Source organism: Hippoglossus stenolepis, chromosome 19 (assembly GCF_022539355.2).
Source record: "Hippoglossus stenolepis isolate QCI-W04-F060 chromosome 19, HSTE1.2, whole genome shotgun sequence".
In the NCBI taxonomy this organism is placed as follows: Eukaryota; Metazoa; Chordata; class Actinopteri; order Pleuronectiformes; family Pleuronectidae; genus Hippoglossus; species Hippoglossus stenolepis.
This window is the reverse complement of record NC_061501.1, coordinates 5,977,132-6,004,699: the sequence shown is the minus strand read 5'-3', so window position 1 is coordinate 6,004,699 and position 27,568 is coordinate 5,977,132. Positions and strand designations below refer to the sequence as shown.

Below are 27,568 nucleotides of genomic sequence, written 5' to 3'. Positions count from 1 at the left end.
AAATGTCTTGTATGATCCAAAATGTTGTTACCATCTTTATGAGCATTGTGAAAATGCTGTGTGATGCAGAATTACAGTCATCTACTGCCACTGACCACAATCTTATTTTATTGTGTAAAAGGAGTACAAAGATACAGAGTGTTACATGTTGTGACTGTTCACCTCATTCTAACGACCTGTACTCAGGCACTTGATATCTGATGTTAGGTGTCGTCTGTTCAGTCTGTGACTCCTGATAAGAATCCATTACCTGACAGACCTTCTTCTTTACTAAAGACAAAAGAGACCTGCTCTACTGACATCACCTCTAATGTGCTGATGAACGCACCTCAGAGCTACAAACCTACTATAAACCACGTCCTCTACTAGTTTTACAAGGCTAAACATCCTCTGCCTCCTCTTCTAGTCCAAGAACCCTACACGTGCTGCTACCACCCTAACACAAAGTAGTCTGTGATGTTATTTTCTGACATCTGAAGGTCAGAGGTCTGTGCTCGTGCGTCAGCTGCGGACTGGAATCCCTCCGGTAGAGCCTGACCCCGGCTGTGTGCGTTACATGCGGTGGATGTTGTCGTGATCCATGAACTGTTTGAGGCTGTGCAGGTTGTCCCACCACTGGAAGAGGAAGGTCTCAGCGATGAGGCTGAACCAGGGCGTGATCAACAGCTCCTTGCGCTTGGCCTTGTTCAGCATCTCCTTCAGCTCCTCCTTGCTCACGTAGCAGTGGGTTTGGATCTCGTTGGGGTCTGGACTCAAATCCACATCCTTCATAGAGACAAGAAATCAAAAGACACTGAGTCAGGGCAAAGATGTGTCAACTAACTTTTCAAGGATCAATGACAACATGACCGATATCTGCTGTTATACTGCAGCTCTTGGGGTTCACAATTGAATCGTATATAAAACACATTTGATTGGATCGTGTTGCATTCAACGCTCAATATGGAGCATGTCACATCTGAGAAAACTGACTTCCCACAGCTCATGAACAGTCCCTCTGTAACTGACTGCACTAAACCGGTTCACTTTTCCTTTAGGTTTCAGTGTCACTGTCCTATCATCAGTTAGTGTTCTCGTGGTTTTTCAGATGCATTGGAAATAGACCTAGTTTGAGTGCCTTGGAAAGTGGGTAGGGTCAGAAATAATTCAGCGATGCAGCAGTCGAGCTCAGAAAGTAGCTTGACTGCTGATCTTACTTTCTATCACTTTATATATTCATACAAATGCATTTGTAGAGGCTTTGTGTTGTTCAAATTGAACTTGCAGATGTTTCATTTGTGGCCACGTGGACAGGAAATAGAGTCACAGTCTTGGAAGTGGGTGAAAAAGAAACACCAACAGGGGCTTGATACGTCACATGTCCTTATGTAACTGAAGTCTAAAACCAGTAGATGTCGCAGTGTCACCTTCTGCATGAAGAGGATGTAGTCGATCTCATGTTCTCCCCAAACACCGTCTGACTGGGCCTTGTAGTGGATTCTTGTTAGATAGGTCATTTCTTCTGGTGTCACCTGAGGCACGGGAGATCAGACGTTCACTACAGCTCTCCATAATCCTCTTCCATCCAATGCGGAAGCCGGGACTTGCATACAACCACACCCACACAGTATATTACCTGATCCATGGGAATACCCAGTTCAGCTTTGAGTCTCCTCTGAGCAGCTCTCCTCACTCCAATAGCATCTTTCTCTTCCACCTCGCTGTCTGTGTGTAAGGGATGACTGCAGCATGTGTTTGTGAAGCAGCCTGAAAACACACACACACAAAGACACAGGACATGGTTGAACTCCTAGTAATGCTGGGACTACTTGTGTGTGTCAACATAGGAGGTTTAATGTTGTGCTGCTGACCTGGAAAGGTGATTTTGGCGTCAGACCGCTGTTGTAAGAGCAGTTTCTCTTCACTGTTGAAGATGAAGACACTGAAAGCTCTGTGTAATAAACCTGGTAAAACAAAAGACACTGATTACCACCAGTACAGATCTAACATGGGCTAAAAAAACGTTGCATCATGGAGGACACACACCTTTATCAATGTTGGAGTTGAGGTGGCAGTTCTTCTTGGTATCGGCTCCGATCTTGCGGTCGTCCTCGTCGATGAGGATGCACTTCTCAGCCAGCAGCTGCACCTGCTTCTCATCCAGGTGATCCGTGGTGATCTCAGGCATCTTGACTGCAGCCTGCAGGTGTCTCACCTCACTGCAGAGCAGAGCGACGGGGAGCAGGAAGACAACAGGGTTTTCAGATCAGAACAGGAGCTGTGCACTTTTTAAAAATGACCTTCTGAACTCAGCAGGCCCTGTGTGACCGCTGTGTGACCCTGTACAAAAATGAACGTTCAGGCAAAAGTTTACAAACTAATCCAAACAGATTTTATGCTGTGTTATGGCTTCTCTGACCATGTGCTTACTTTAAAAAAAGAAACTCTGATCTGTCTACTATTAACAGTTCAATGTTAATAAGCATTATTGGCATGGCATTCACACGTGTTGCCAAAGTACAAATACAATATTCATTTATAGCTTATTTTTCAATACTATTATTTAAAAACATATACTTAGAAATGAACACAAATATCATAACCGCATATGTATTTGTATCATTATTAAATAAGTTAAACAAATATTTAGATCTAAAAAATAGATCCATAAATAAAAAATAATTAAATTAAATTAACGATGATTACAAATTTTGCTTCTATACAATGAATTAAATCAGTTACAATATGAACATGTTGCAGTTAAAGATAGGTCCCCAGGTTTGTCTGACCACAAGTCAAAACAAGTCCAGCTGGCAACTTAAACTCCAAACTCCATAGTAATAAGAGCAGCCTTCCTTGTGTTGGGTGAGCCGAATTAAAGAGCGCAGGCTCAGAGTCTGAGCTGATGTTCTTAAAGTGGGAACTTTAACCAACACACCAAGCCGCATCCAGTTGAAGATATTTTTAAACGGAGTCTGGCAGAAGTGTTTGTGTTGATGTGGGACCCCAGGCTATCAATAGCAGCCCAGCTCCGGGTCTCACAGATCTCTGACCTCCATGTCTCGACCCGAGCGGCGGTCAGCGCTGCACACAGAGGCCGGGCTCACCTGGATATCGTCCTGCGGCTGATGGTGGCTGCGAGTCCGGGTCCGCTCCTCAAGGCTGCAGCTCTAACGGAGACAGGTACGTTCGGTTTGGGCGAAGCAGCAGCGGCGCGTCCCTGGGAGGACAATCTCCGGAGCACCGCCCACACAGACCGCACCATCACCTGACGAGGAGGGAAACCAATCACAACGAGCGACGCCGTGGCTGACGGTGAAAACCGGAGAGGGGTTCAGTCAATCAGGACGGGACTCTGCACTGCTGATCGCACCAGGGGCGTGAGGACACATCAACTACAACTCCCATGAAAAGAAGCTGTAGTTTCATTACGTGTAGTTTCTGACCAACAGGCTATTGTGATGATTTGTTTGTAGACCGTTATACTGTCAGACATAAGCCTCTCTCCTCAGTTAAGGGCCGTTACTATGATTGTTCATTTAAGATCCTCAAATTGTCTCTGCACTATATTCATATTTGAGGAATTTTGTGTTGGGAGGTGATGGTGGTGCAATTGTAAAGCAAAGCAAAAAAGGTTTCTAGTTTGATTCCTAGTTTGGCCCACCTGTGACCGTCAAAAGATAAAGTAACAAAGATAATAGATTGATTACATTTGTCAGTAATCCAAACGACCCCAGTTTACTATCATGTTTAACAACATGGAAATCCTGCTTGAGAAGCTTTAAACAGCAAATATTGACATTTGTTTCATTAAAATGATTTTACCATCACATTAATCATACTGACCACCTAAATGATTATTCGACTAATCATTGCATCTTCAAAATATAAAAAATTTAAATACTGCAAAAGTACTGCAATTCTAGTCTTCAAATACAAGTGTGAATGTGTTATCAGCAAAGTGCTGCAAGTAGGTAAAAGTACTCCATGCAGTAAAATGGACCCTGGGAAGGTTATATAAATAGCGTCAACTGATAATCAGCGTTTTACTGTGGGGACAAATTATAACAAAAGCATCTTCACTTCCGGGTTAATAACAAAGTGGCATATTATAAAAGCACATTATGTTTTCATTGATTTATTCATTTATCCTTTATTTAGTCAGGAAGGTCCCACTGAGTAGAAAGAGCTTTTTTCTAGTGAAGACAGTGGCACAAACAGCTTAAAACTAAAAATTACAAGCTATTACACTACTCTCATCCTATCCACGTGTACCTTATGAATGCATACTATGTCATACTGTGTACTATGTTTTGAGTATTTATTATGTTGTGTATTTATATGTTCTGTTTTTGCTTACTTATATGTTCTGTCTACATATATGTTTACACCGGGGGTCAGAGTAAATCGGCATTTCAATTCCGTCTATGTCCTGAACATATGGCAGAACTGACAATAAAGTTGACTTTGACTAACTTGACTTTGATTTTGTAAATACTCCGAAACTACAGGTAAATGTATTAAACTAAAGTATATATTTCCCTCTGGGGGATATTGTCGTAGAATTGTGAAGCAGTGTCAAGTAGAAATACTCAAATTACGTAAAGGTACATTAAAATAAATGTATTTACTCTCCATTGGGCCATATTGTCACTATGACCCCTACAATGTTAGGGACCTTGTGATCCAGGTCCAGAAGGCACAGTTCCGGGTTTTGTAGTGAACACGTCATCAGACCACAGCTCAGCCCGCACCACCCAGACCTGACAGCTGAACATAAGTATGCACTGTGACACACACACACAGACCCACTGCCTACACACAGACCCACGACACACGCACTTACACACGCACTTACACACGCACTTACGCACACACTTCTCCGCTGAGTCGCTGGCCGATACGCTTCTTTTCACCTCTTCCTGCTCACAGCGACATTTTAGCAGCTCGACAATGACGTCCGAGCTTTCACTGCCTGTTTCTGACGTCACCGCGTTCCATTGGCTGCCGCCGCATCGGCGCTGCAGCTCATTGGCTCAAAGGGAGTCATGTGATGCAAAATAAAAAAAATACGTCGATGTGTCGGAAAAATTGGATATAAATGTTTACTAGTCGTTAAACTGAAGCCGGGCGTCCACAACGTGGTGAATAATACATGTTAATATTTCACATCGTCGTTGGGTCGCTCGTCCAGCTCCGCTCTGCTCGGCGGGGGCTAGCCACGTTAGCATAGAGCTAGCCAAGCCTCCAGATCTTCATGCGGGGCGAGGGTGAAGTCAGAGAGGCAGTGACAGCGGTGAGTGTCGGTGCTGCTCTGTGGGGGAAAGTCGTGGGATCAAGCGGCGAATAGTAATTTGCCGTGTTGCTTTTCTCGGGCCGTTCTTGGGCAAAATGTGCAATACATCCATGTAGGTCTTGTTGCATGTCAATTTGCCTCCCTCAGTGTTTCGCTAACATTAGCTAAAAAGCTATAGTCGGTGCTACTTCCAGATGCTAAGGACGTTACCGATGATGATAACACGACCTTTGCATAGCCCCCCCCAAATACTCTGTCCTCTTTTCGGGTGGGATACAGTTCACCAAGAAACGCACCTTTATTCGACAGAATGTTTAATATTCCAATAGTTATATTAGGGTACTTAGGGTAAGAGATTTAATTGAAGTGTCAATAACATTTGAGAATCTAAGTATGCGGCACATATCTGTTTATATGTGAAGCAGCAATGAAAGACCAATGTGTAGAATATACTCTCTGTTTACAGTCCACTAATATAAACTATGTTTGTATAGGTGTATATTCTATTTATTAGTACGTGCAATTCCATCCAGTATATGCAATAATTCCCTTGTCTGTTCAGATCATATTTAAGTATTTATTCAATATGTAATTTAATTCACTCCCACGCAATATCCTGCATCTGTTTGTACCATTTTTAAATCTAGTTTTATGTATGTATTAATTAATTAATTTATTATTGTAAAAAGCTTTTATACCTAATTTGGGAACCCATACTATTTTAAATTGCATCCATGAGCTGGATGCAACATAATTTCACTCTACTGTGCACTTGTCTTGTGTGTGTGGTCTGAATGACTATAAATTTAATCTTCAAATGCTGGATTTATGCAACTATGAGGCCAAGGCTGCACCAGCAAGGACCCTAAACCTATATATTTAGGTTTTACTACTTTGCGTGACTTGACTTCCTTTTCCCCTGCAGGTAGGTGGTGGCAACACGCCGACCTAACCCACCCACCGCCCAACCGGCGAGCTTGGCCTTTGTTTACCTGCCTCTCAGGTAGGACGTGAGGGGAGGGGAAGGGGGGCAGGGCAACCCAGCAGGTAGGAGGGATGCCGGTGGAGGGCGGAAGCAGCAGCGGCTCTGCATCAGCCGCCCGCCACCCCAAGCAGAAACGCAAGGCTCACAGTCTGTCTATCCGGCGCACCAACAGCACGGAGGACAGGCCCCAGGGCGTCCAAAGAGGAGACATGCTGGAGGGACAGGTGAGGGAGATGCACACACACTCACGCCTTTTTACTCTCTCTCCCTCTTGCACACACACATGCAGCTTGTTAAGCATGTATTAACGTCTGTTGAGGCCAAGCCACAACATTTTGTGCATATTTTTAAATATGCATGCAGAAGCTCATTCCTTTTTATTTACTATCAGACTGTCACTCTTTTGTGTTGTTAGGCAGTTTTTTTTTGTCATGGGAGCACAGTACCAGCCAGTTGAGCAGCATTTCTTTTATTTTTTACCTGGTGTTACAAGATCCTCAGCTTGAATGCTATTGTTGACATGTTTTTTTTTTCCTACTGAAAATGTTTGTTTTTTTTAAGTAGCTGCAACGGAATAATCTTGGTTTGATAGCGGTCATTTAGATTTTACATCTAAACGTACAGTATATTAACTGTCTGGTGTGGATGTGCATGTTGGTGATTGATTATTTCTGCTGAAACAAAAGAATCGACTGTGAATTTTGAAGCCAACTTGTACCAGCAAGTTAGTGATTAACCATCCTCAAACATTTAAATTGGAGCTACAATTGATTTAGTTCTGCCAGAAATGGAAGACTGCTCCACTGTTTGATTGCAAAAACATTTTCTTGATGCAAACCAGTTGCAAATGGCAGGTCTGTGCTGCCAAGATAATAAAAAACTGTGTCTGTTTGATCAAGACTCCACGGTTGTTAACTTTTGGGAGTTGGCTGAAGCTCTGGCCTCATTGACAGTGATCTCTCAGATAAGATGCATAAAGTGTTTGTGAGTGAATGTCAAGTGGTTTCGATTCTATCATTGCGTCTTCGGAGCTGTTTGGTTTTCAGAATCAGAATCGAGGTTTGTTACCAGGTTTACGCATTCCAAGGATTTGCTGTGGTATGTTTGTTCATAAGCATAATACAAAAATAGGGAACAATATATAACAATTATAAACACTAGAAAAGGTATGTATTTTTATATGTTCAATAAATGTGCAATTTAAGCGTTTGTACAAATAATCGGGTCCTAATTCGGCCCGATTATCCTCTAGTGTGCAGATGCCTTTATACATTTATGCAGTGTAGTGCTGGGATCTGGGGCCGTATTGATGGACAACTGATGTTCATTATCTAGATTTTACATTAAACTATTATGTAAATAATTAATGTGATGCTTGATTTTTGTCTGTATTCACCAGCCCGTGGAAGCCCTTTAGACTTTACTTTCTCTGCTTGACCCTGTCCTTGAATTATCAGCCTCTAAATCCAGAGCTCAGCTTGCACTGGCTGGTTGTCTCATCAAGTTTTCATATGGGCTGCTTGTCCTGGTCTGATTAGTCTTTTCACCAGGCCTTTTCCCTTCCATTGCTGAGCCATGTTTATGTACCTTGTCCACCCTCCTGCCACACACAGCACAAGTTCCACTTACACAGACAGCTTTACAATCCCACTAGCCGCACACAAAATGCATTTTCTTTCCCACTTTGAATGCTGTCATTATTAACCATAGTGCACTAGAGGTTTAAAGGCCATAACTAAGCAGCTTTGAATTCACAAGGACTGCCCGTTGTTTGCTAATTGACGTATTTGTTTTTTCTTCAACAAATGTGTTCACAAGTGGAGCTGACAGAATGGTCAATTTGTAGGTTTGAGCATGTGCCAGAAGAAAGAGTGATTAAGTATATGCAGTTTCCTCATCTTTCAGATGGTTGTAGAAATTCGATGCAGCTCTCGAGGTGAGCTGTCAATCGCAGGCTTTTGAGTCCATTGTGTTCAAGGCAGCCTTTTACATCTCTTTACATGTCAGTCTGCTTCAGACTGGTGGTCATCTGATAACACGGTGCTTCCAGGAGTTCATCATGGAGGTGAGTCAGTGGAAATGTAGAGCTTGACTGGTTGGACTCCAGCTGGTGTGTAGTCAGATGATTGTTGGCCGGTTATGGTTCTGTTTTCCAAAGTGTAGCTGAGCATCAGTGCCGTTGGTGGCGGTTAAATATACAGGATGTGTTTGACAAGAGATTTATGTGGGTTTCTGTCTGTCTGTGTATTTTATGAGTCACCTAAACTTCTCTTTGAACAGCGATTATACATTATATATCTATACTGTTATTGATATAGAGACACTTTTTTTTCAGTGGGAAATTGTACTTGCTCATGTCAGCAACAGCATCTACAGGCTTGAATATATAATTTTAGGAAATTGTTGGAAAATAATGTTAAAGTTCAGAATTATAAGCACAACATATTACTCAATTTATTTTTGTGATACTGGATTTTTAGGCTAATATTAATCTGAGCTTTCTAAAGGTGTTCTTTTTCTTGCTTGTGTTTGCAGGACTCCAAGTTGCCTCTCCCCTTACGAAACAATCTTCTCGAACTTTTTGGCCAAATCGAGCGCGAGTTTGAAAACCTTTACATCGAAAACATTGAATGTGAGTAACTGACTGTTTTACCTCCCCGTATTGAGCGTCGGGTGTTGATTGACTAACCAGATGGTTTGAGAGCTCAGGCAGTGTTTGCTTACTGATGCCCTGTCACTGTGCTAACATTACAGTACGCCGGGAAATCGACTCCCTGAATGAGCGACTGACTGGAGATGGACAAACAATTGAGGGAGGAGATCCCACCAAGGGAGCGCTGAAAACAAAAGGTCCAGTATTTCTTACACACACTTTGTACTTCATAATACGTTTAACAAATGTGGCATTCAAATTAATGTGTATATCTCTATAAATGTATACGTATCTCACTGCCATGAGGACTGGAATTTTCTGCCTGGGTGACTGACATCGAAAACTTGCATTCCTTCAACATTTGAAGCTGTTACCTGTAGGGATTTTAAACAATATAGTGTTCATTTATGATCTTTATGACATAATAAAAGAGTGCAGCAGTAAAGAGGAACTGATAACTGATAAGTCTAATTGTGGGACTGGTTGAGCCTGACAGGAAGCTAAACCTGAAAAATAGCCTGACCAGGCCAATCTGTAGGGACATATTTCCATGGTAACCCTATTTATATCTCCTTTACGAAAGAGAATTTCAAGCAAATAAGCCTGACTGGCTGAAGCAAACCTTTTTTAACTGGTAACTCTTAAAATAACATATGTCACATTCTAATGGTTCTGCTGCCACAAGTTTTCACAAGTGGTTAACAGTCGTGCACACCAGTGAACCCCTGTTGTTTGTGTCTCTATCACACAGCCAGCCACAGCACAAGTCAACTGTCACAGAAGCTGAAGACGACCTACAAAGCCTCTACCAGCAAGGTACCTGAACCCTGCCTTGTTAAACCCATTCTACTGAGCCTGTAAAATTCATGTCATCATCTGTGTAAACATCTGAGATGCTGGGATTGATGGTGTTTTTGGGCAAACCGTTGTTGTTGAACTTTTACATTTCTGATGTAATGATGGATCAATATGCAGATGTTTGGACATTAATTAATCAAACTCTGTGTCATATTTAGTCTTCTTCTGTTTTTTTAAACTCTGATGTAGAGCTTGTACACTTTCCACGGCAAAATATGCGGACCTCGCAACTTCAGTTTGGCCACATGGGAGTTGTGGGGCGGAGATTCATGGGTAACTTCCTGAATGCTCTGTTTGTTTTCACTAAGCATTGTGGGAGAGCAGCTGTGGGCCGAGTCTCTCTTTTAACTAAAGTCTGACCTTGACTCCTCATCTCTTCTCTGCACTCCGGCATGAGGTCATTCGGGTGAACGGCTGCATTTGTTAAATCTATAAAATGTGAATTGTTTCTTTGAGAAATATACTGTTTTTGAAAGTGTCTAATTGGTCAAATTATTCATCACCGAGTCTCCTAGCCAGTAGAGTCGAGGCCTAATCAATTACAAAATATCGGACTGTTTTTACCAAATCCTAGACCTGATTATCAGGAGGAGGGATGGCTACGTCTAAACTGTCCTGTCTCAAACTGAGCTGCCAGTTCATGTAGCTGAGGACAGAGACTGGGTAAAGGAAACCTACCTTGACTTCTGTAAAAGTGAAAAAGAATATCCAGCCGTAAGCACCTCCAAACTTAATGATTTACAGTTTATATGAAGCTTTTTTTAATGTAGCCAATCAAGGGATGAATGGCATGCAAGAAGAAAACGTATTGCAATTAGTTTTGACATAATTGTAGTGGGAATGATAAAAATAGAAAAATCATGATGATTGGATTTTAGCTGAGGTCTGTAATAGAGCTATATTGCAATAGATTGTTTTAAACTGGCAATGATGACAAACAAATTTAATTGAGACTTGATATTTTACAGTTTAACCAGAAATCTTTATTATAAATAGCTATAAATCAAAAATAAAAATCAACCAAATATATCAAATTTGAATTTAGAAAATAAACATAGTCTTAGATAAAATGTCAACATGAATGCACATCTTTTCTGCATTGTTTACTCTAAATAATAATTTTAATCTCTCTCGCTGTCCTTTTCAAAGCAAATAAACAATATTAATGTAAAGTGAATGCAGCCATTGTGTGAGCTGGATGAAGAGTGGGACACAGTCATCCTCTCATTAAAAAGACAGAAACAGAGGATACATGGGATCAAGGGAGGACTTCTTAGATTAATCTCCTGTCAGAACTTGCTGCTACATAATATACGGCTAACCCATCAGCTGGCTAAGAAACATGACCACCGACTAATTCTGTTCCGACTGAAGGGAACTGAAACTAATGATCTGCACTAACTGTATCCTTAGTTTACTGCTGGGATGAGCTAATCCTCCTGTTTTGCTCACTGCTCATCAATGTCTTCTAATGACAGTAAACAAATAAGATGGTAGTATAATGTAATGTGAGTGTAAACTCAGCAGACGGAATGAGAGAATACATTAACACAGCCTGACACACGTGAACCAGATGCTTCGCTGCTGCATCTAACGACTCGCAGTGATCTGAGCTTATTGCAGTGGTCAGCCGTCCGCTTGCAGCAGCATGAACAGTGCAGGTTGTGATCGCTCTCTGACAAGTAAACAGACCAAAAGATCATCTCATTGTACAGGTGCAAGTGCACAGTGCTTCCATCTACTGGTACTTGAATTGGCGAATGAGCAGTCCTGATATTAATACTCCAATGACACAGTTTGGTGCAATTTGAAACTATAACCTAATGGCAGTTGCAGAGTCATGCTCTCATGTATATACAATCCTTGTGTGTGTCCTCTAGGATGAAAACACACTTATCTTTGTTGTGCTTTTGAGGCCTTTGTCTCAAAGCAAACTCACTTTGTTCGGAAGATTTTGTCACTGCCAGGAATGATAATTCAATTTTTCCAGAGAGCTGTCTGGCTGTCGACAGGTTTTGATCTGATCCTTTGGAGATAAACCTGCAGTTAAAAGTGAATCAGCTTCATGATGCCAGAAAAACTCGAGTTAAGCCCAAAGACATCGGCGAACCCGCTAATCTCCCTCTGTGACACTGGCCCTCCGAAACTGTGTCTTATCTGTTCATCTGTTTGTCAGAGAGCAGCAATAAACTGTGTGACGACTGACAGAACTATTTCTTGTAGTCTGCGGGATGGTCATGTAGCAACATTTCAGTTAACAAACACAACCCATAAACCTGTTTTTCTATAACTTTGTTCAGCCATGTAAGTTAACCAGGATTGATACTCATGCCCCTCTCTTGTTGTCCCTCTCTGTCTCACCCCCCCACCCATCTCTTCCCTCCCCGATCAGATTGTGTCCAGTTTCAAAGCCACCGCGGGGTCTCGGGCTTTGTGTCAGCTGCTCAAGGAGTATGTGGGTCACCGGGACGGGATCTGGGACCTCAGCGTCACTCGGACCCAGCCGGTGGTCCTGGGCACCGCCTCTGCAGGTACACCCAGTCACTTCACTGACTATTTACATTCACTGCATTGTTGTTTTGCACGGCCTATATGCTGCGTAGTGGCTTTCAATAGGGATAATTAGTCAAGACTAGAGGTGCAGTGTTCATATCATTTTTTATTACATTTTATAGAAAAAGAAAATCTTAATTGTCTATTTGTATGGACATTTGTCTTTGGCTACAAAGGAAAGCATATGGTTTGATAGATTGAGTAACAAAAAGACACAAGACAAAGACAGTTAATACATAGTGTCTGGGGGTTTCTTATAATCCTGCTGGTTATGTTAACTTCTTTTGTGAGTTCATGTTTCTATGTTGTGTTGTAGGAGATTAATTAATAATAATTGGCAAATTAATTCTGATGCCTGGATGTAATGAGAGAAAAATAAAAGCACAGAGGAGATGATTGATGGGATCTTTTGCACACAAATTGTCTTGATTGTGATAATATTCGTTGGACAACTCTCAAAAAGACAAAACCACAATCTTCATTTTTGTCAAAATGTATTACTTCCACCAAGGAGGTTATGTCTGTCTATCTGTCTCTTAGTTAGCAGGTTTCTGCAAAAACTACTGGACGGATTACCATGAAACTTGGTGGAAGGGTGTGGTAGGGGTCAGGAAATAACCCATTAAATATGTGCAGATCCCGGCCCCTTTTTAACATTGTGAGATTTCTTTCAACATTTACAATGAGTTCTCAGAGAATAATTCCTGGATCTTGAAGAAAGATCAGCCATGTTTAGGGGAATGATATTTTAAAGTGTGTGTAATTTGGTGCAGATCCAAATATATACTTATGGATCTAGTGAATTTTCTTGTGGTTTCGTAAGGGGGACTGTTCAGCCATGGTGGAGGTGTGTGCTCTCTGAGTGACATTTTAGTCCCTTCCATGTAGCTCAGTTTTTTTCCTGCTTTTTCCTGTTTTTGTTTCTTGTTCTGAATTGTGCACAATCTCCCCATGAAGTGGTCTAGAATCTTTTCACCAAATGGAACCACTATGTAAAAACAGCACATTACAACATCATTAGCTTATATTACTGTAGAAATGTATAAAACGGCCTCATGTTGTCCCCCTGCTCTCTCACAGACCACTCGGCTCTGCTTTGGAGCATAGAGACTGGGAAATGTCTTCTGAGATATGCTGGTCATGCTGGATCAGGTAAAGAGAAACTTTGTTGACATAAGATATGTAGCAAGTAGTGTTGTGTAACAGGTCTATATCACAATATGTGCTGTAAGTTACTGTCAACATTTGCTCCCATGAGTCGTTGAGGTTGACATTTACTTGTCTCATACTTGTCACCCACAGTCAACTCCATCAAGTTCCACCCCACAGAGCAGATGGCCATCACAGGTTAGTATGTGAACACGTGTGTTTATGACGACGCACTTCATGACGTTTTCCTGCCTCTGCTGCGTTACAGCCGTCAGTTCTGTGTGGATGTGAATGTGCTGCATGTTTGTTGATGTGCACTTCTGTTTGCACAGCCTCTGGGGACCAGACGGCTCACATCTGGCGCTACATGGTGCAGCTTCCTGCCCCCCAGCCACCACCAGATGTCAGTGTGAGTAGCTTTGTACTGTTTTCGTCTCAGGGTTTTTTCTGGAATGTCCTGGAATTTGATAGATGTATTTCTGCCAAAGGATGCATGTCACGAGCCGGCTCAGAAGCCGTGACAAAAGAGAGGGAGACGCTGGTTGAAAGCCAAACAAAAAGTATTTTATTTAAATGCAATTATCTGACCATGAACGAAACACAACTAAGGAAGCAATGAGATGTGGTTATCAGTGAAATCAGTAGTGAGTGTGCGTGGATTGATGAGTGAAGCTTGTGTGTGCTGCTGGGATGATGTTGTTTGGATAAGAGTAAATTAAGACTTCATGAAGTTCAGATTAGTGAGTGAGAGAGAGAGAGACAGTCTCAGCCAGGAGGACAGGCTTTTATAGGAGGAACACAGAGCCCAGGTGTTTCCAGCTACGGGACTCTCCGCCCACCAGTTACCTGCTGCATCACATCAGACAACATCAAGTTAAATAAGGCAGGGGCCGTCACAATGCAGGTGAATATTATGTACATTTACAAATAGGTCACTTTAATTTTCATGGTAAATTAACCTTTCTGCATTAAAATGTGTAAAGACTTAGACCTGTGTTTTATATATGTTGTTGATTTGTGTTCTCACATTATCCCAAAAGTTGCCAGTCATTTTCATACCTAAAGAAATCTGTAATTTAATTTTAACTGTAATTTCAAGGTAATGGTCGGTTTCATTTGGTCACCTGTTTGTTGCATCAACTTCCTTTTGTGCGTTAGTCAGTGTTGTGTTTGTCTGCCTGAAGATTCAAACTATTTTAAACACATTTTAACGATTTTAACTTTTTAGATGATGGTGGTTTTTAACATGTATTTTAACCACATTAGGGATTTTAGTCATTGCAGTCTGGATCTAAGCTTATCAGAGAAACAAGCTGAGAAAATGTGAGCTTGTCTTCATGTCACTTATCAAATGAAATATGACCTAGCGGCTGAAATTCCATATTCTGCATTTAATTTCACGAATCCACCACTCACTTTCTGGACGTGTGTCCCTCCACAGGCTCCTTGTGATGACGACCAGGACTCGTCAGACCGAGAGGAGGGAGAGGTGGATGTAGAGGGCCCGTGCGAGGTCCCCACCGTCCGGGTGGCTACAGCCACCCTGAAGAGTCACCAGGGTGTAGTGATCGCAGCCGATTGGTTGGTTGGAGGCCGACAAGTGGTGACAGCTTCCTGGGATCGTGCTGCGAACCTGTATGAGGTGGAGACGTCTGAGCTGGTCCACACACTCACTGGTAGGTAAACAGGCTGATACTACACCATAGGACCTGTTCACACCTGGTATCAACATGTATTTCATTTCTGTTTGCAAAGACAAAATTATGTTATTTATCGTCAGTCTGAAACGGATCTGATCGGATTTGTTGGCGTTTCCACTCAGGTGTTTTTACTAACAAATTGAAAATTCATAAAAAAAAACAGCTAAATGGAAATACACCAAATGAGGAGTAGTTCCACATTTTACAAAACAACAAACAAAGGCTTTTTTCTTTTCTTGCTGAGAGTTGGATGAGAGGGTGGATACCATTATTCTGTATGAAGGCTTAACCTTAAGCTACGGCCAGCGGCTTTGCGTAGTATAAACTAAGAATAAACAGAATGTCCTGTTACTGCATCTGATGTTGCACACATAATCCCCCATAACACCACACAAAAAATGTAATATGGCTAACTACTGTGTGTGTTTGCAGGCCATGACCAGGAGCTGACCCACTGCTGTACCCACCCTACCCAGCGTCTGGTGGTCACCTCATCCAGAGACACCACCTTCAGACTGTGGGACTTCAGAGACCCGTCCATCCACTCTGTCAACGTCTTCCAGGGACACACCGAGTCAGTCTGACACACACACACACACACACACACACGCACATGCACTAACACTGCTCATTCCTGGTTGATACAAATAGTTACTGCAGTCTTCATTATGCCCACAGGGTGGGGCTGTAGCATCTCGCTTGTCTGTAAATCCCCTCATCACTTTCTGTTATTTTCCTTTTACTGTGCCACGTTAATTTACAGACCCAACTGCTCTAAGCCAAATCCTCCACTCTCCTCTCATTCATTACAGAGCACCTCTCCTTACTTCGACGGCTTTCTTGTCCTTCTCCGTCTACATCTTTCTCCCTCCCTCACTTTCCTGTTCATTTATCTGTCCGTTTCTGCGTTAATCCCCCACTCTGTGTAATTTGGCACTTGCTCGCTGTTAACACTCAATTGCAGACGCTCATTTCAAAACGTTGACTGTCAGGCTTGTCTGTGACTTTCAATGGCAGCACTCTATAAAGAGTGTAGGAAGAGTGTGTGTGTGTTTGTGTGCACGTCTACATGTGTGTGCTGGCTGGCTGCAAGCCTTTGATTGCAAGTGGGGGATTACATAGAGCTCATTATGTACGACCCCAACATGTATAATTCCTGCAGATCCCACTTTAATTCTCTCCCATAGACAATTGGTGTAATGAGATTAGGCACCAGTGTTTCACAGTTAACGACAGCCCTCCTCCTGCCCATCCCTCCATCCTTATTTCCTTCCCAAATGGCCATTGATGTGCTTTAAAGACCCCCCTCCAAAGACATCCCACTGTTATACCTTGTTAACTTCCATATGCTGTGTTTATGAATGACATAATCAGTCAACACTAGAGCTGAGCATTTCCAATCGGGAACAGCAGTGAACCAATGACAGTTTCAGTAATATGAATTCAGGCAGCCAGGGTTTCTGAATCTCCGAAAAATATCCCTTGGACATATTCTCCATCTTGTCGTATGTTCTAAAACAGCTATGCCGACATCAGGGTTGTAACGATACACAACAATCACGGTTCGGTACGTACCTCGGTTTTGAGGTCCAGTAGAAACAAGGAACAGAAAACATTAGACTGATTTTTTTTATCTATTCTTATTCCAACCCTGGTTATCTGAGCAGACTATGGCTGTGTCTTTCTTACCTAAGTAAATTTTACAAAAGTAAAATAACAAAATAAACACTATAAAAATATATATCCATATAGGTGCAGCATGTAGAAAATCAACTTTATTTATTTTTATCATTCTTCATTATTTTAAAATTAAAATGATCTATCACCACATTGTTTGCAGAGAGGGTGGCCCTGCTGGTATAACACTCTCACTCTAGGGACAGAGGTTTATAAAGGACTGGTGTGACTTGCTGGCTGAAATGCAGACGAGTTGGAACTTCGTAACGGGGCTCGATTACTTTCAGCGTGTGGTTGAACCCTGCGTTCTCAACAACAGAGAACGGTCGCATATCCGCTACTGTAAAAACACCTATGTTACTGCTTTGACACAATCTAAATTATTTGTAAGCGGCAGCTTTAATGCCGCGGGGAGCTGGGTTTGAACTGAACTCGTTTTTTCCTTGTCACACTAATGTTAGTGGACATCACTCTGGTGGTGCCGTTTCAAACGAGTCAGCATGTTCGATGTGCCACCAGCTACATATCCGATAGCAGTTGCGCAATATCAGCTTTTGTCTTTGTCCGTCGTCATTATAGTGACTGTGAAACTGAAGTGTAGATTCCTCTAGTTTCCTTACTAACTCTTAAAGTCTCCTTCTTCCCCTCCCACTTGTCCTATACTTTCCTATACGTATCTAACGTTGATCATAAATGAGCCTCAAATGTCTTGTTCTGTTTGATCAAATTCAAAAATGCAGTGTGATTCAGTGTATTTGTTATAGGAGACTCAGAAAAACTGGAAATATTCACATGTAGAAGGAAAGCTGTAGCAAGGAATTTTCCTTTGACATTTTGCTCAAAGATTGCTATAAGAATGAATCACTAACCAAAATAGATACATTTTTCCGCCAATCTGACCATTTTCTTACCCAGGTTGATAAATCAACTATTAATTAAGGTGTGGATAGAGAGATGAGGACATGACGGAATGAGTGGGTGAGTGACAGTGTGTGTGTTTGGGTCCAGATCTAAAAGGGTCGCATCAACAGCCACCTCAATAGCAGTTTACTCTCCCACAAACTTTTTCTACTTTCCAACTTGTTCGATTTTTCTGTTTTAGTCAGAACCTCTGTTGCCGTCCCTCTTGCTAATTTCCCTGAATCTCCAATTTGGCCTAATGATGTCACATAAATGGAGACAGCGGCGGAGAGGAGAGTGTTGAATGCTTTAAAAGGCACAAGATGTTGAGCGCTAGAGGGGGAGACCATCCTCTTGCTTCCACCGTCCTCGCTGGCAATTACTGCTAACGCTCCCTGACAGCAAACCTCGGCAGCTAAAAGTGCAGCACACACCCTCTGTCCGAACCCCCCACTCTCTCCCTCTCTCCCCCCGCCATAATTGCAGAGTAATGACGAGCGCACTTGAGCTAACAAAAACCGCCCAGAGCAAACGAGAGGTGACGGCGGACTTACTCTACAAACGGGATGCCATGTCACGTTTGTCTCTCATCGACGGCTGTCCGAGGCAATTGATATAAATGCAACCTGTGTGTGTATGTGTGTGTGTGTGTGTGTGTGTGTGTGTGTGTGTGTGTGTGTGTGCATCCGAAGATTTGACAGCCTGTCTCTGGAGGATTTCACCAGCACTTACCAGGTGCTCTGCAGCTGTCAGTTTAACTGCAGCACTGCAAAATAACAGCGCACTCTACTCTTATTCACCTGAAGTGTTTCCTTTACATTTTAGTTATTCGGCTTAACTCTCATCCAGAATGATTAACAAAGACTACATTGTGAGATTTTTAGAAATGCATACACCAGTCGTTGAAAGCATCAAACCATCAGGGATCTCCATGTCGTAACCTACTGAGACCTGGAGTCATTCATTGTGTTTTAAAAGAATTGATGAGAATTCAAAGATGATGCCAAAGCAGTTTCAAACCGTTTATACTGTATATACTTTCATCTTTAAATGGGAAAAATTTTTTTATTTTTCTTTCATAATTACATATTTTTCATTGTAGAGGCTGAGTGATGGCAGGAAGCTGCTTGCATCCTCTGTCGACAAATTAACAAACACTGATATTTTTAGCCACCGTTGATATGTTGTTGGCTTTATTATTAATATTATTATTTGTATTGATAATACATATATTATTTAAATATAAAACATGGTGAAAGATACACAGTTTGTGTATCAGGATTTTTTGAAATCTTTCGGACATCGTAACAATGTCGCGATAATACTGATATCCCGATCATTTTGGTCACTATAATCGCAACATCAAGTTTTTCATCTGTACTTCCCATGATTCCCTCTGTGTCTCCCTCCCTCTGTGGTTCCCTGAGTCTCCAGTCTTGACCTTGGCTTTTAGAGACACTGCAGAGACACCATTAAGTAACACTACTCCCCTCCCGCTTCCCCACCCATTTTAAATACCCTTTAACCTTAATCAACCTTTTAATCAATTACCTTGTCTGATTACGCTGCACACATACCTCCCACCTCGCACACCTCCTGTCTTTCTTACTCTCTCTCTCTTTCCTCGTCTTGTATTCCCAGGTGGGCGTTACCCTGCACTGTTAGAAGGCGCCTGTAACAATGAAGCGGTTTTCCTGAGCCCCAGCTTCTCTAATAGAACCAAGTTCAGTCCCTTAATTAGCCCTTAATGCTGTGTCAGTTTGAATTAAGGGAGAAGGCAGTTTTGGCAAGAAAATCTAGATATGGAAATTACTTTGTGTGTGTGTGTGTACTTGTACAGATATCTTTAAGAGGACCACTTTGAGCCTAAAATGTACGGAGTGAGGACATTTTGGCCTGTCCTCACTTTCTGACCCACTATTTATGGGTTGTTTCAGGGTTATGTCTTGGATTTAGGGTTAAAATTAGGTTTAGGTTAGGGTTATGCATTTAGTTTTGATGGTTAAGGTTAGGGAACGGGGCTCGGGAATGCATTATGCCAATGAATGTCCTCACTAAGATAGATGTACAAATGTGTGTGTGAGTGAGAAGAGGAAAAACCCTCAGAGGAGCGACTGACACACAGTAATAAACTGACTGATGTTAGCCGTCTACTGAGGTAACGGTTAGACGTGACCTCAGCGCTCTCGTGTGGCGCCATGCATCACAGCTGGTCGGGATAAAGGCTGCTAGAGGAGGGGGGGGTGATGATATGCAGGATCTCAAGTGTCACGCAAACAGCGACAAAGCATTTAATTTATTAATAACTAATAGGTACATTTGTTTACAAATGTATGCATGAATCTATAAATAATTGCAAATTAATTCATTATTTGATATTTTGATGGGGAATAAAAGGAGGAACTATAAAGAAAAAGACGTATTAATCAATAAACAAGCAGTTGACAATTTAAGGGCTTTGAAAAATCAACATAATAACAAGTTCATGCTTTAGAAACATAGTGGTGAAATCAAACAGGGAATGTAAATGCAATTGGGAAAAGGAAATTTCCTTTTTTTAATGCTTTATGCAGGATATGATACATCATTTACTGTTTGCAAAACATGAATGTGTTAGAAAACTATGTAGTAATACAACTAAGGTTGGATATATATTCTATATATCAATAAAATGCTTATATATTGTGTAAGCTAGGTGACAGATTTACTAAATGTTTTGCTGTTTATCAAGTGTTTGACATTCTCTGCTTCTAAAGAAGAATTTGAACCCACAACCTTCACTCAGGAGCAAGAATCTGTCCGTCTTTAAACTTAAATACAAAATATTGTGACATTTACCATTATAGTTGTCAATATCGACTGATAATTCTTGAATATTGAATGGTGGAAATTCACAACTATAACCGCTTATATATATTTAATTGTGTTAATTAACATTCAGTGTTTAATTCATTCAACATGCTTGAGGGGTTCAGTGGGTACTTGAGCTCCTCTGATAGGACTTGGAAAAAGGTTTGGATCCATGTTCTAATGCGTCCAATCATCTGTCTCTTATTTTTCAGTCCTTTATTTTTCCTCTCATCGTTAATTTTTTTGATCACTTTGGTCAAGTCTCATGTCCCAGGATAAAATGCCTCACAGTGTATCGACAGCTCAAACACGTGGGGCAGTGTGAACATTATTGAACTCATCATATTCTCAAAGCTTCTTCTGTGTGTAATCCTTCTATTGCTATAAAAAAGTGGATCAAACTTTAATGCCCGAGCCTCACAATGTTCCAACACATCCAGGTTCATTTAGTATCAGTGCTCATGTCACTGTGGCACACTGTCTCAGGTTTTGGAGTGTGTGTGATAATAGTGCCATATATAAACATTCACTATTTCCTCCCAAAACTTTACCAATTTCCTGAACCAAAAAATTTGTAGAAACTTTCCCTGATTTTGTGTGTCCGTGTTTTTCAGCACGGTGACGTCGGCGGTGTTCACGGTGGGCGACAACGTGGTTTCAGGGAGTGACGACCGCACTGTCAAGGTGTGGGATCTGAAGAACATGAGGTCACCCATAGCAACCATCCGCACTGACTCAGCTGTGAACAGGTGGGTGAAGGGACACATGTAACTGGATGAGAGCCGGGCCTTGTACCTGTGGATCTGCTTTTGACAGGAGTAAATTTTCTTATGCCTCCACACGGCACCAACAATAGCCTGAGGTGTTAACAAGAAATAAAACAAAAAACATTAAGAAATACCTTTTGAGTCTTCAGTACACATATTATGAGTCTGGACAGACATGGATATAAACCATTTGCTGTACTGGAAATGTCTAAATGTACCGTTGTCAGTAGTTATCTAAATGCCAGCAGGGAACACATGAGTGTCCAGGGGCAGCTAATGTCAGCAGATCATGAATATGGAGTTGTTTCAAACTATAAAGTGAAATGTGCCGAAGTAAATTTGTGCTTGAGATATTTTCTGTAAATTAACCAACTGCAGTGGAACAGGAGATATGAGAAGAGTTTACTATGAAGAATGAACCAAAATCATATTAAAAGAGAACTCGATGTGGTGTTTCAGGATAAGCGTCTCCGCCAACCAGAGGATCATTGCCCTGCCACATGACAATCGACAGGTCCGACTGTTCGACATGAGCGGAGTGAGGCTGGCCAGACTTCCACGCAGCAACAGGATGGTAAGGAGGGGGGGACGTGTGTGTTTGACTCGTCAGTTGACGTCATTAAAACTAACATTCTACACCTCTGTGTGTCTGTGTGTGTGTGCAGGGTCACAGGCGTATGGTGTGCTGCACAGCGTGGAACGAAGAGAACCAGTCGTGCAACCTGTTCACCTGCGGCTTCGACCGACAGGCCATCGGCTGGAACATCAACATCCCTGCCCTGCTGCAGGAGAAGTGATGCCACTAACGCGCACACACACGCACACACATGCACACACACGCACACACACGCACACACTTACAGCAACACACACAGTGAAGTAGAAGACGATCAGAATCTATCCATGTAAATATAATGTGGTACAAACACTGTAATCTGTGGACCTCGTACGTGCTCGTACGGTGAAAGCGTTTACCCTGTGAAACATGGTCGTTGTGCATTTCACGCAGGTGTGAGGTGTGAAATACGTTTTTCATTATTGTTTTGTTTTGGGGATGCAGATGTGACACTGATTGACAAGAGCATATTATTCCCCTGATTGGTATATTCTGTCTCTCAGTGTGCACATGTGCAGAACGACACAGTTCCGACACTCTTATTTTCCGAGTTTGCACGAGGCCACGTTCCTCTGTGTGTTTGTGCCCTTCCTTTTGTTTAGCATGGATTGTGAATCGTGACAGGCTGATCCGTTTATCTCGAGCCCTCCCTGTGTAAGAAAAGAAAAACTATAAATCTGACTCCACAGTCACAGGCTGCTGTTCACGTCACTGCTGTTTTCTGTTACTGCTGAATGGAGGCTCTCGCACGTAGATAAACTACAGTCATGAGCCCAGGAGAGTTTGTAGAATATGATTTAAAGACATTGTGTATATATGAAGTTGAGGCCTGTGTTGCAGGTTGTTGCTTGTTTCTGAAGATGATGTATAACGTTTTTATCCTTTTAGTCAAAACTTGGAATATTTCCTATCATGGAGCCAAACATATCATCACATCCACGCCTGCACGTTGTCTTAACATGTTCCACACGGGACCTGCTCTTTCAAAGATGGAGATTTGTGTCTTTGCCTATTATTACCTTTGATGCTTTCAGTTCACAGCCAGCCTATATATAAATATATTTAATATTTCGAACGTATACTGTAACTCTGCCTTGTTCCATGTTTACAGGAGGTTTTCATTTTTTTAATTAAGTATTGCTTAAATTCTGCCTTTCTGTCATGATGCAAAGTGTCAAGAGCAAAGTGAACATTGGAAAACATCTTCACAGTTGTTGCTCTACAATCCTCTAGAGGTGTGAGATGCGTTCGTCATCATCCAAAATGAAATATTCGCTACAGGTTGCGAGTGTAGTTAGTTTCATTTTCTGTCCTCATACGGAGGGTTTTTCCTATTTTTATTCACGAGTGTTGTCTTTCAGTTAGAGAGCAGGACTTAAGGCTCTCACTCCAAACCCTGCGTTAGCTCTCAAACAGCCCCTGCTTGTGCTTCGATTTCCTGCCCACCCGCCTCTCACCTCTTCTCCCCACACTCCTGCTGCTTGTGAGCCCCCAAGAAACGTCTTCTCTTGTATTTTTTGAGTCTGTTAAATGTCCCTGACCAATAGAATTGAGTGTTAACAAGTGAAATTTTCCACCGTCATTGTGGGTGTGTTAGCTTTATTTCTTTGAGAGTCCCGGTACAGGTTAAGCCAGTGTCCCGCCCTCCACCCTAACCCTTTTGCAAACAACTATGAAAAAAAAATAGCATGAGGAGAAGAGCCGAAGCTGGAGTGCAGGAAATCTAAGCACAAGTAGAGCAGATCTGAGTGTTGGGTTCGAAGTGACAGCGTTACAAAATCTGAACGTGAAATGAATACAGTAAGTCCTGTTCCTAAAGACCACTCTCTTGAATAAAATACCTATTGCCAACTCAGAGCCCGTCTCGCTGTATCGTGTATTTTAATGAGTGAATTTGTTGCTTCGTGGACATTTCTGCGCTTCGGTAACGTCAATATCAAGTTATGGTGTTGACACTTTGCATCGAACCCTCAGCCTTGTACGACCTCTCTCACCGTTAGCTGTAGATGAAGCCTCTCTGTCTGTTTTGATCCCGAAGCAGAAGCAATAACCCAGCTCCTTGATGTTTGACCTGAAATTCACAGAAACTTTACCTGTTACACATGTGCAATATCCTAAACATGAAGTCATGCTGTAGTTTTTTTTTCATCCTCGGATGTTTCAGTGCTGTAAATCCCGGAAAGACAACGCGGTGTAGGCCGCTTCAGACCACTATTCACAACTTTCTGCCAACAATAGAGCTGGAATGGATTTTTTTCTTTAAGTAGCATGAACCTAAAAATGTAATAAAGTTATAGAAATACCTTGAAAATGTATGCATTAGCCGTATCCATCTGAGCATCAATGCACTTCCCCAAACGCTTGTTGAATAACTAATTGTGTTCCGCTGCACAGTGCAGATAGGATTTTCACTCCTCTTTCATGCAGGGAACTCCAGCGCCCACTGCTATCGGTGTCATTTTAATCTGCAGGTAGAAAGGCAAGGTATAATTTGCGCCCCACATATGAATTCTAACTCGGAGGAAATATGATTTTGGAGTGATACATTAAATTATCGCGTGTCGGATTGGAAGGGTAAAAAAAAAAAGTGGATAGACTTCACTTCATTGTAATGAGTCATATTCACCTCAAACTTCATTATGTGATCTACTTTGCATACTTTATTGTGACGGGTACGTGCTCTCTGACACTTTCCAATAAAAACGTGTGATTTCCTTTTTGCAGTCTCTCGTGTCTCCTTCGTCTTAATTAACCCCCTCTCTCGTCTCCTATTCACTTCAAAGAGATATGCATCATTTTGAAAGTCACACTTTATTCATCGGGATGTAAATGAACGCTGGCTCGGGATAATGACCCCTAGTGGCAGCAGGAGCATGAGGTGTACAAACATTTGTGCCGAGCAGCAGGAGTTTTGTTATTTTACCATAGGCTGATTAGACGCTTGATATTTTTTGTCAGTGTGAAGTTTCTTTGCTAAACAGTCCTGCGGCATAAAGGAAGCTATATGGCAGCTACACACATACAGTAGACATGCTGACACCTCTAGGTAGCTGCTATTCCATTGACGCTTTAATGCCTGAACCAGGTTCCTATGAGGTGTTGTGACAGCAGGTACTTAAGACTGAGCAGGAAAAGCTCACGTGAAATGAACAACAGCAGCTAAACGACCACCATTGCTGTTATTTACACCTTTTCTGTCCCTACTCTGACGTGTTAGGTGAATGTGCTCTGCTGATTTTCAGTTTGTCATATCGAGTGAAGGCTAAAGTTGTTCAAGTAGACTGATGTTTAATTCTATATTTACTCCAGCAAGAGCTACATCATGTAAACCATGAGGATATGTGTGCTAAACTACTTGTAATGTTCACTATAAGTAAAACTTCTCAGCTAATAACTGCATTGCAGTGATGGAAGAAGTATTCAGATCTTTAATGTAAAGGAGGAATACTAGAGAGTAGAAATACTCATTTACAAGTAAAGGTTCTGCATTGAAAAGTACTTAAGTATAAGTGCATAATTATTATTTATCAGAGAAATGGAAGTAGCACAAGTAGTAAAAGTAATTGCTGCATAAAAATTGCTTAACTGCCTTAACAGTCTACTTCTCATGTATTGATGTTTGAATAGGATTTTACGTTTGTAGCTGGTAATACAATACAATACAAAACAATGCAATTGTATTAATCCCAAAGGAAATTTGGTTTAGGGCAAAAAAAACTAAAGATACAGACAAGCCTCCATAAGAGCTGTTCAGCTGTATTCAGCTAAAAGTGCAATTTCTTAAAGAACACAACATTTCTTTGAAATATTAAAAGTTATTATAAATAAAATGGTTCTGGTCGATGTGGAGTTAACCACAGTTATATTGATGTTCAGCACAGTGGTTCCCGGTCTCCTCCAAAAGGTCACAAGGTAAATGTGTGGGCTAATGAGATGATTAATGGAGTAGGACAGAAGAAGAACACAGCTCCGCTACACAAATCTGTTTTCATTTTCTCCAGTCCTGCTGTTTTTGAGAGCTAATCAATAATTCAATCTGTTAAAGCCTTTACACAGTTATTTAAAGGGGCTTTAATCTGATATATTTATCATAATAATGGAGCAAATCACCAATTTTTTTTTACCTGGCCGGACAACAAATTGTACAACTAATGCAGGTTCTACGACCTGCTCAGCAGCAAGCGGCAGACGGACACAGTTGGAGAGCAGCTGGTGAACATGGTGCAGCATTTAGCAAATAAAGAGCCAAGGATGGACTCGTCGGGACTCAAACACCGCTCCGCTTTATATCGCAGGTTTAAAGGGGAACTCGCTCTTTGGTGGAAGTGCCAACAGCTCATGAATATCTGAAATGTGTCAAGTGGCTGAAACAACACACAAGGGGCCACAGTGCTGTTAATAAAATGTTCTGGTGTAAAACCTACAACAACTCCCTCCGAAGTGTAGTGGATTAGAAACTGAAATAAGTATCTCAAAGTTGTATTTGTAACTTGTACATTGTTTCTTTTGCATCCTCAGGACGGCCAAAAAGGTCGGTGCATCTTCAGCTAGAACCTTAGAAACAGTTTTATAAATACTTCCCTGCACAGTCAATATTATACAAGTAAATCCAGAAATCTCGGTCTGTCCATCGTTTGACTGTTCATCCGATTGACTTCAGACTTTGCAGGTGCGTTGCTGAGGACCTGAGGATCATCACCGGATGTCAAGACCCTGCACCTAATGTCCTAATTTAGATACCAAGGCCTATTAAGCTTTATTTTACACATGGCTTACTGTCCAAAATATGAAAAAAATGCCATTGTTCAGTATGTCATCCAAAACATGGTAAAAATGCCAAAGTATAGTATGATGTCTAAAATATGATAAATATATCATAGCTCAGTTTGTCGTCCAAAATAAGATTAAATTGTCATAGTATTTTTTGTGTTTTTTCTGCATCAAAATTAAAAAAGTTGTCAAAAACAGCATAAACATGTCGTTGTACAGTATGGCATTCAAAAACTCAAAAACATTATATTATGGTTTGTCGCCTGGAATATAATCAAAATGCCAGAGTATAGTATGTCGTCTAAAGTATGATAAGCAAGCCATAGTGTAGAGTTGGGTCCAAAACCATATCAAAATGTCATAGTCCTGTTCGGCATCAAAAACAACAAAATATCATATTGTATATTATAGCTTATACTGTGGTAAGTCATAAAATATGTCATGGTATAGTCTTTCATGAAAAAGTCATAGAACATTAAGTCACAACATTGTCATAATGCAGTAAGTAAAAACTATGTGGGAGTATAGTAAGTGAAAAAGTGTCACAGTACATTAAGTCCTAGAAATGTCATAGCACAGTAAATCATGGAACTATAGTAGTAATAGTCGTGTTAGTGAGAATTGTCTACGGAGGTTCACTCTGTCCAATGGATTACAGCTAGCTGCCTTGTGACCAGCCACCGGAGCAAATTGTGAAGTACCATGTTTTCTGTGGTGCACACAGCTGACTCAACGGCCTCAGGGGGAAGAGGGGGTGCCGTGGAGGCATATACCTCGAAACTCCCCGCTCCTCTTCTTCCTCACTTCATTCTTCC

At 41.5% G+C, this 27,568-nt stretch overlaps 2 protein-coding genes across 6 annotated transcripts; one reads left to right on the top strand and one right to left on the bottom strand.

Annotated features, from left to right (window-relative positions):
* Positions 1-91: 91 nt before the first annotated feature.
* Positions 92-5,015, bottom strand: idi1 (isopentenyl-diphosphate delta isomerase 1). 3 transcript variants are annotated; one of them, XM_047337946.1, is made up of 7 exons: positions 4,850-5,015; positions 3,087-3,288; positions 2,026-2,198; positions 1,851-1,943; positions 1,616-1,746; positions 1,407-1,511; positions 92-765 (listed from the first exon to the last, which is right to left on the bottom strand). In XM_047337946.1, the coding sequence occupies exons 2-7, from the start codon at positions 3,242-3,244 to the stop codon at positions 553-555; spliced, it is 873 nt and encodes a 290-aa protein (XP_047193902.1). In that variant the 5' UTR covers positions 3,245-3,288; positions 4,850-5,015; the 3' UTR covers positions 92-552. The 3 variants fall into 3 exon arrangements, with proteins under 3 accessions (XP_047193902.1, XP_047193901.1, XP_034998541.1); XM_047337945.1 differs by having other exon boundaries at positions 3,087-3,247; positions 4,850-4,973; XM_035142650.2 differs by having other exon boundaries at positions 3,087-3,247; positions 4,854-4,951.
* LOC118098631 (WD repeat-containing protein 37) lies at positions 4,681-24,709 on the top strand. 3 transcript variants are annotated; one of them, XM_035142648.2, is made up of 15 exons: positions 4,681-4,759; positions 6,201-6,484; positions 8,796-8,892; positions 9,015-9,110; positions 9,665-9,729; positions 9,961-10,044; positions 12,164-12,302; positions 13,405-13,476; positions 13,627-13,671; positions 13,806-13,882; positions 14,915-15,149; positions 15,606-15,747; positions 21,215-21,349; positions 21,827-21,941; positions 22,033-24,709. In XM_035142648.2, the coding sequence occupies exons 2-15, from the start codon at positions 6,332-6,334 to the stop codon at positions 22,162-22,164; spliced, it is 1,587 nt and encodes a 528-aa protein (XP_034998539.1). In that variant the 5' UTR covers positions 4,681-4,759; positions 6,201-6,331; the 3' UTR covers positions 22,165-24,709. The 3 variants fall into 3 exon arrangements, with proteins under 3 accessions (XP_034998539.1, XP_034998538.1, XP_034998540.1); XM_035142647.2 differs by lacking the exon at positions 4,681-4,759 and adding an exon at positions 5,088-5,275; XM_035142649.2 differs by lacking the exons at positions 4,681-4,759; positions 9,961-10,044 and adding an exon at positions 5,091-5,275.
* Positions 24,710-27,568: the final 2,859 nt, after the last annotated feature.

Bases quoted from the DNA above. Each gene is read 5' to 3' on its own strand.
- idi1 (XM_047337946.1), bottom strand. From the start codon at position 3,244: ATGGTGCGGTCTGTGTGGGCGGTGCTCCGGAGATTGTCCTCCCAGGGA. The intron at 2,199-3,086 runs GTGAGCCCGGCC...TCTGCTCTGCAG, and splicing joins AGCCGCAGGACGATATCCAG to TGAGGTGAGACACCTGCAGG. The intron at 1,512-1,615 runs GTAATATACTGT...CCCGTGCCTCAG, and splicing joins TGGGTATTCCCATGGATCAG to GTGACACCAGAAGAAATGAC.
- LOC118098631 (XM_035142648.2), top strand. From the start codon at position 6,332: ATGCCGGTGGAGGGCGGAAGCAGCAGCGGCTCTGCATCAGCCGCCCGC. The intron at 13,672-13,805 runs GTTAGTATGTGA...CTGTTTGCACAG, and splicing joins AGAGCAGATGGCCATCACAG to CCTCTGGGGACCAGACGGCT. The intron at 21,942-22,032 runs GTAAGGAGGGGG...GTGTGTGTGCAG, and splicing joins TTCCACGCAGCAACAGGATG to GGTCACAGGCGTATGGTGTG.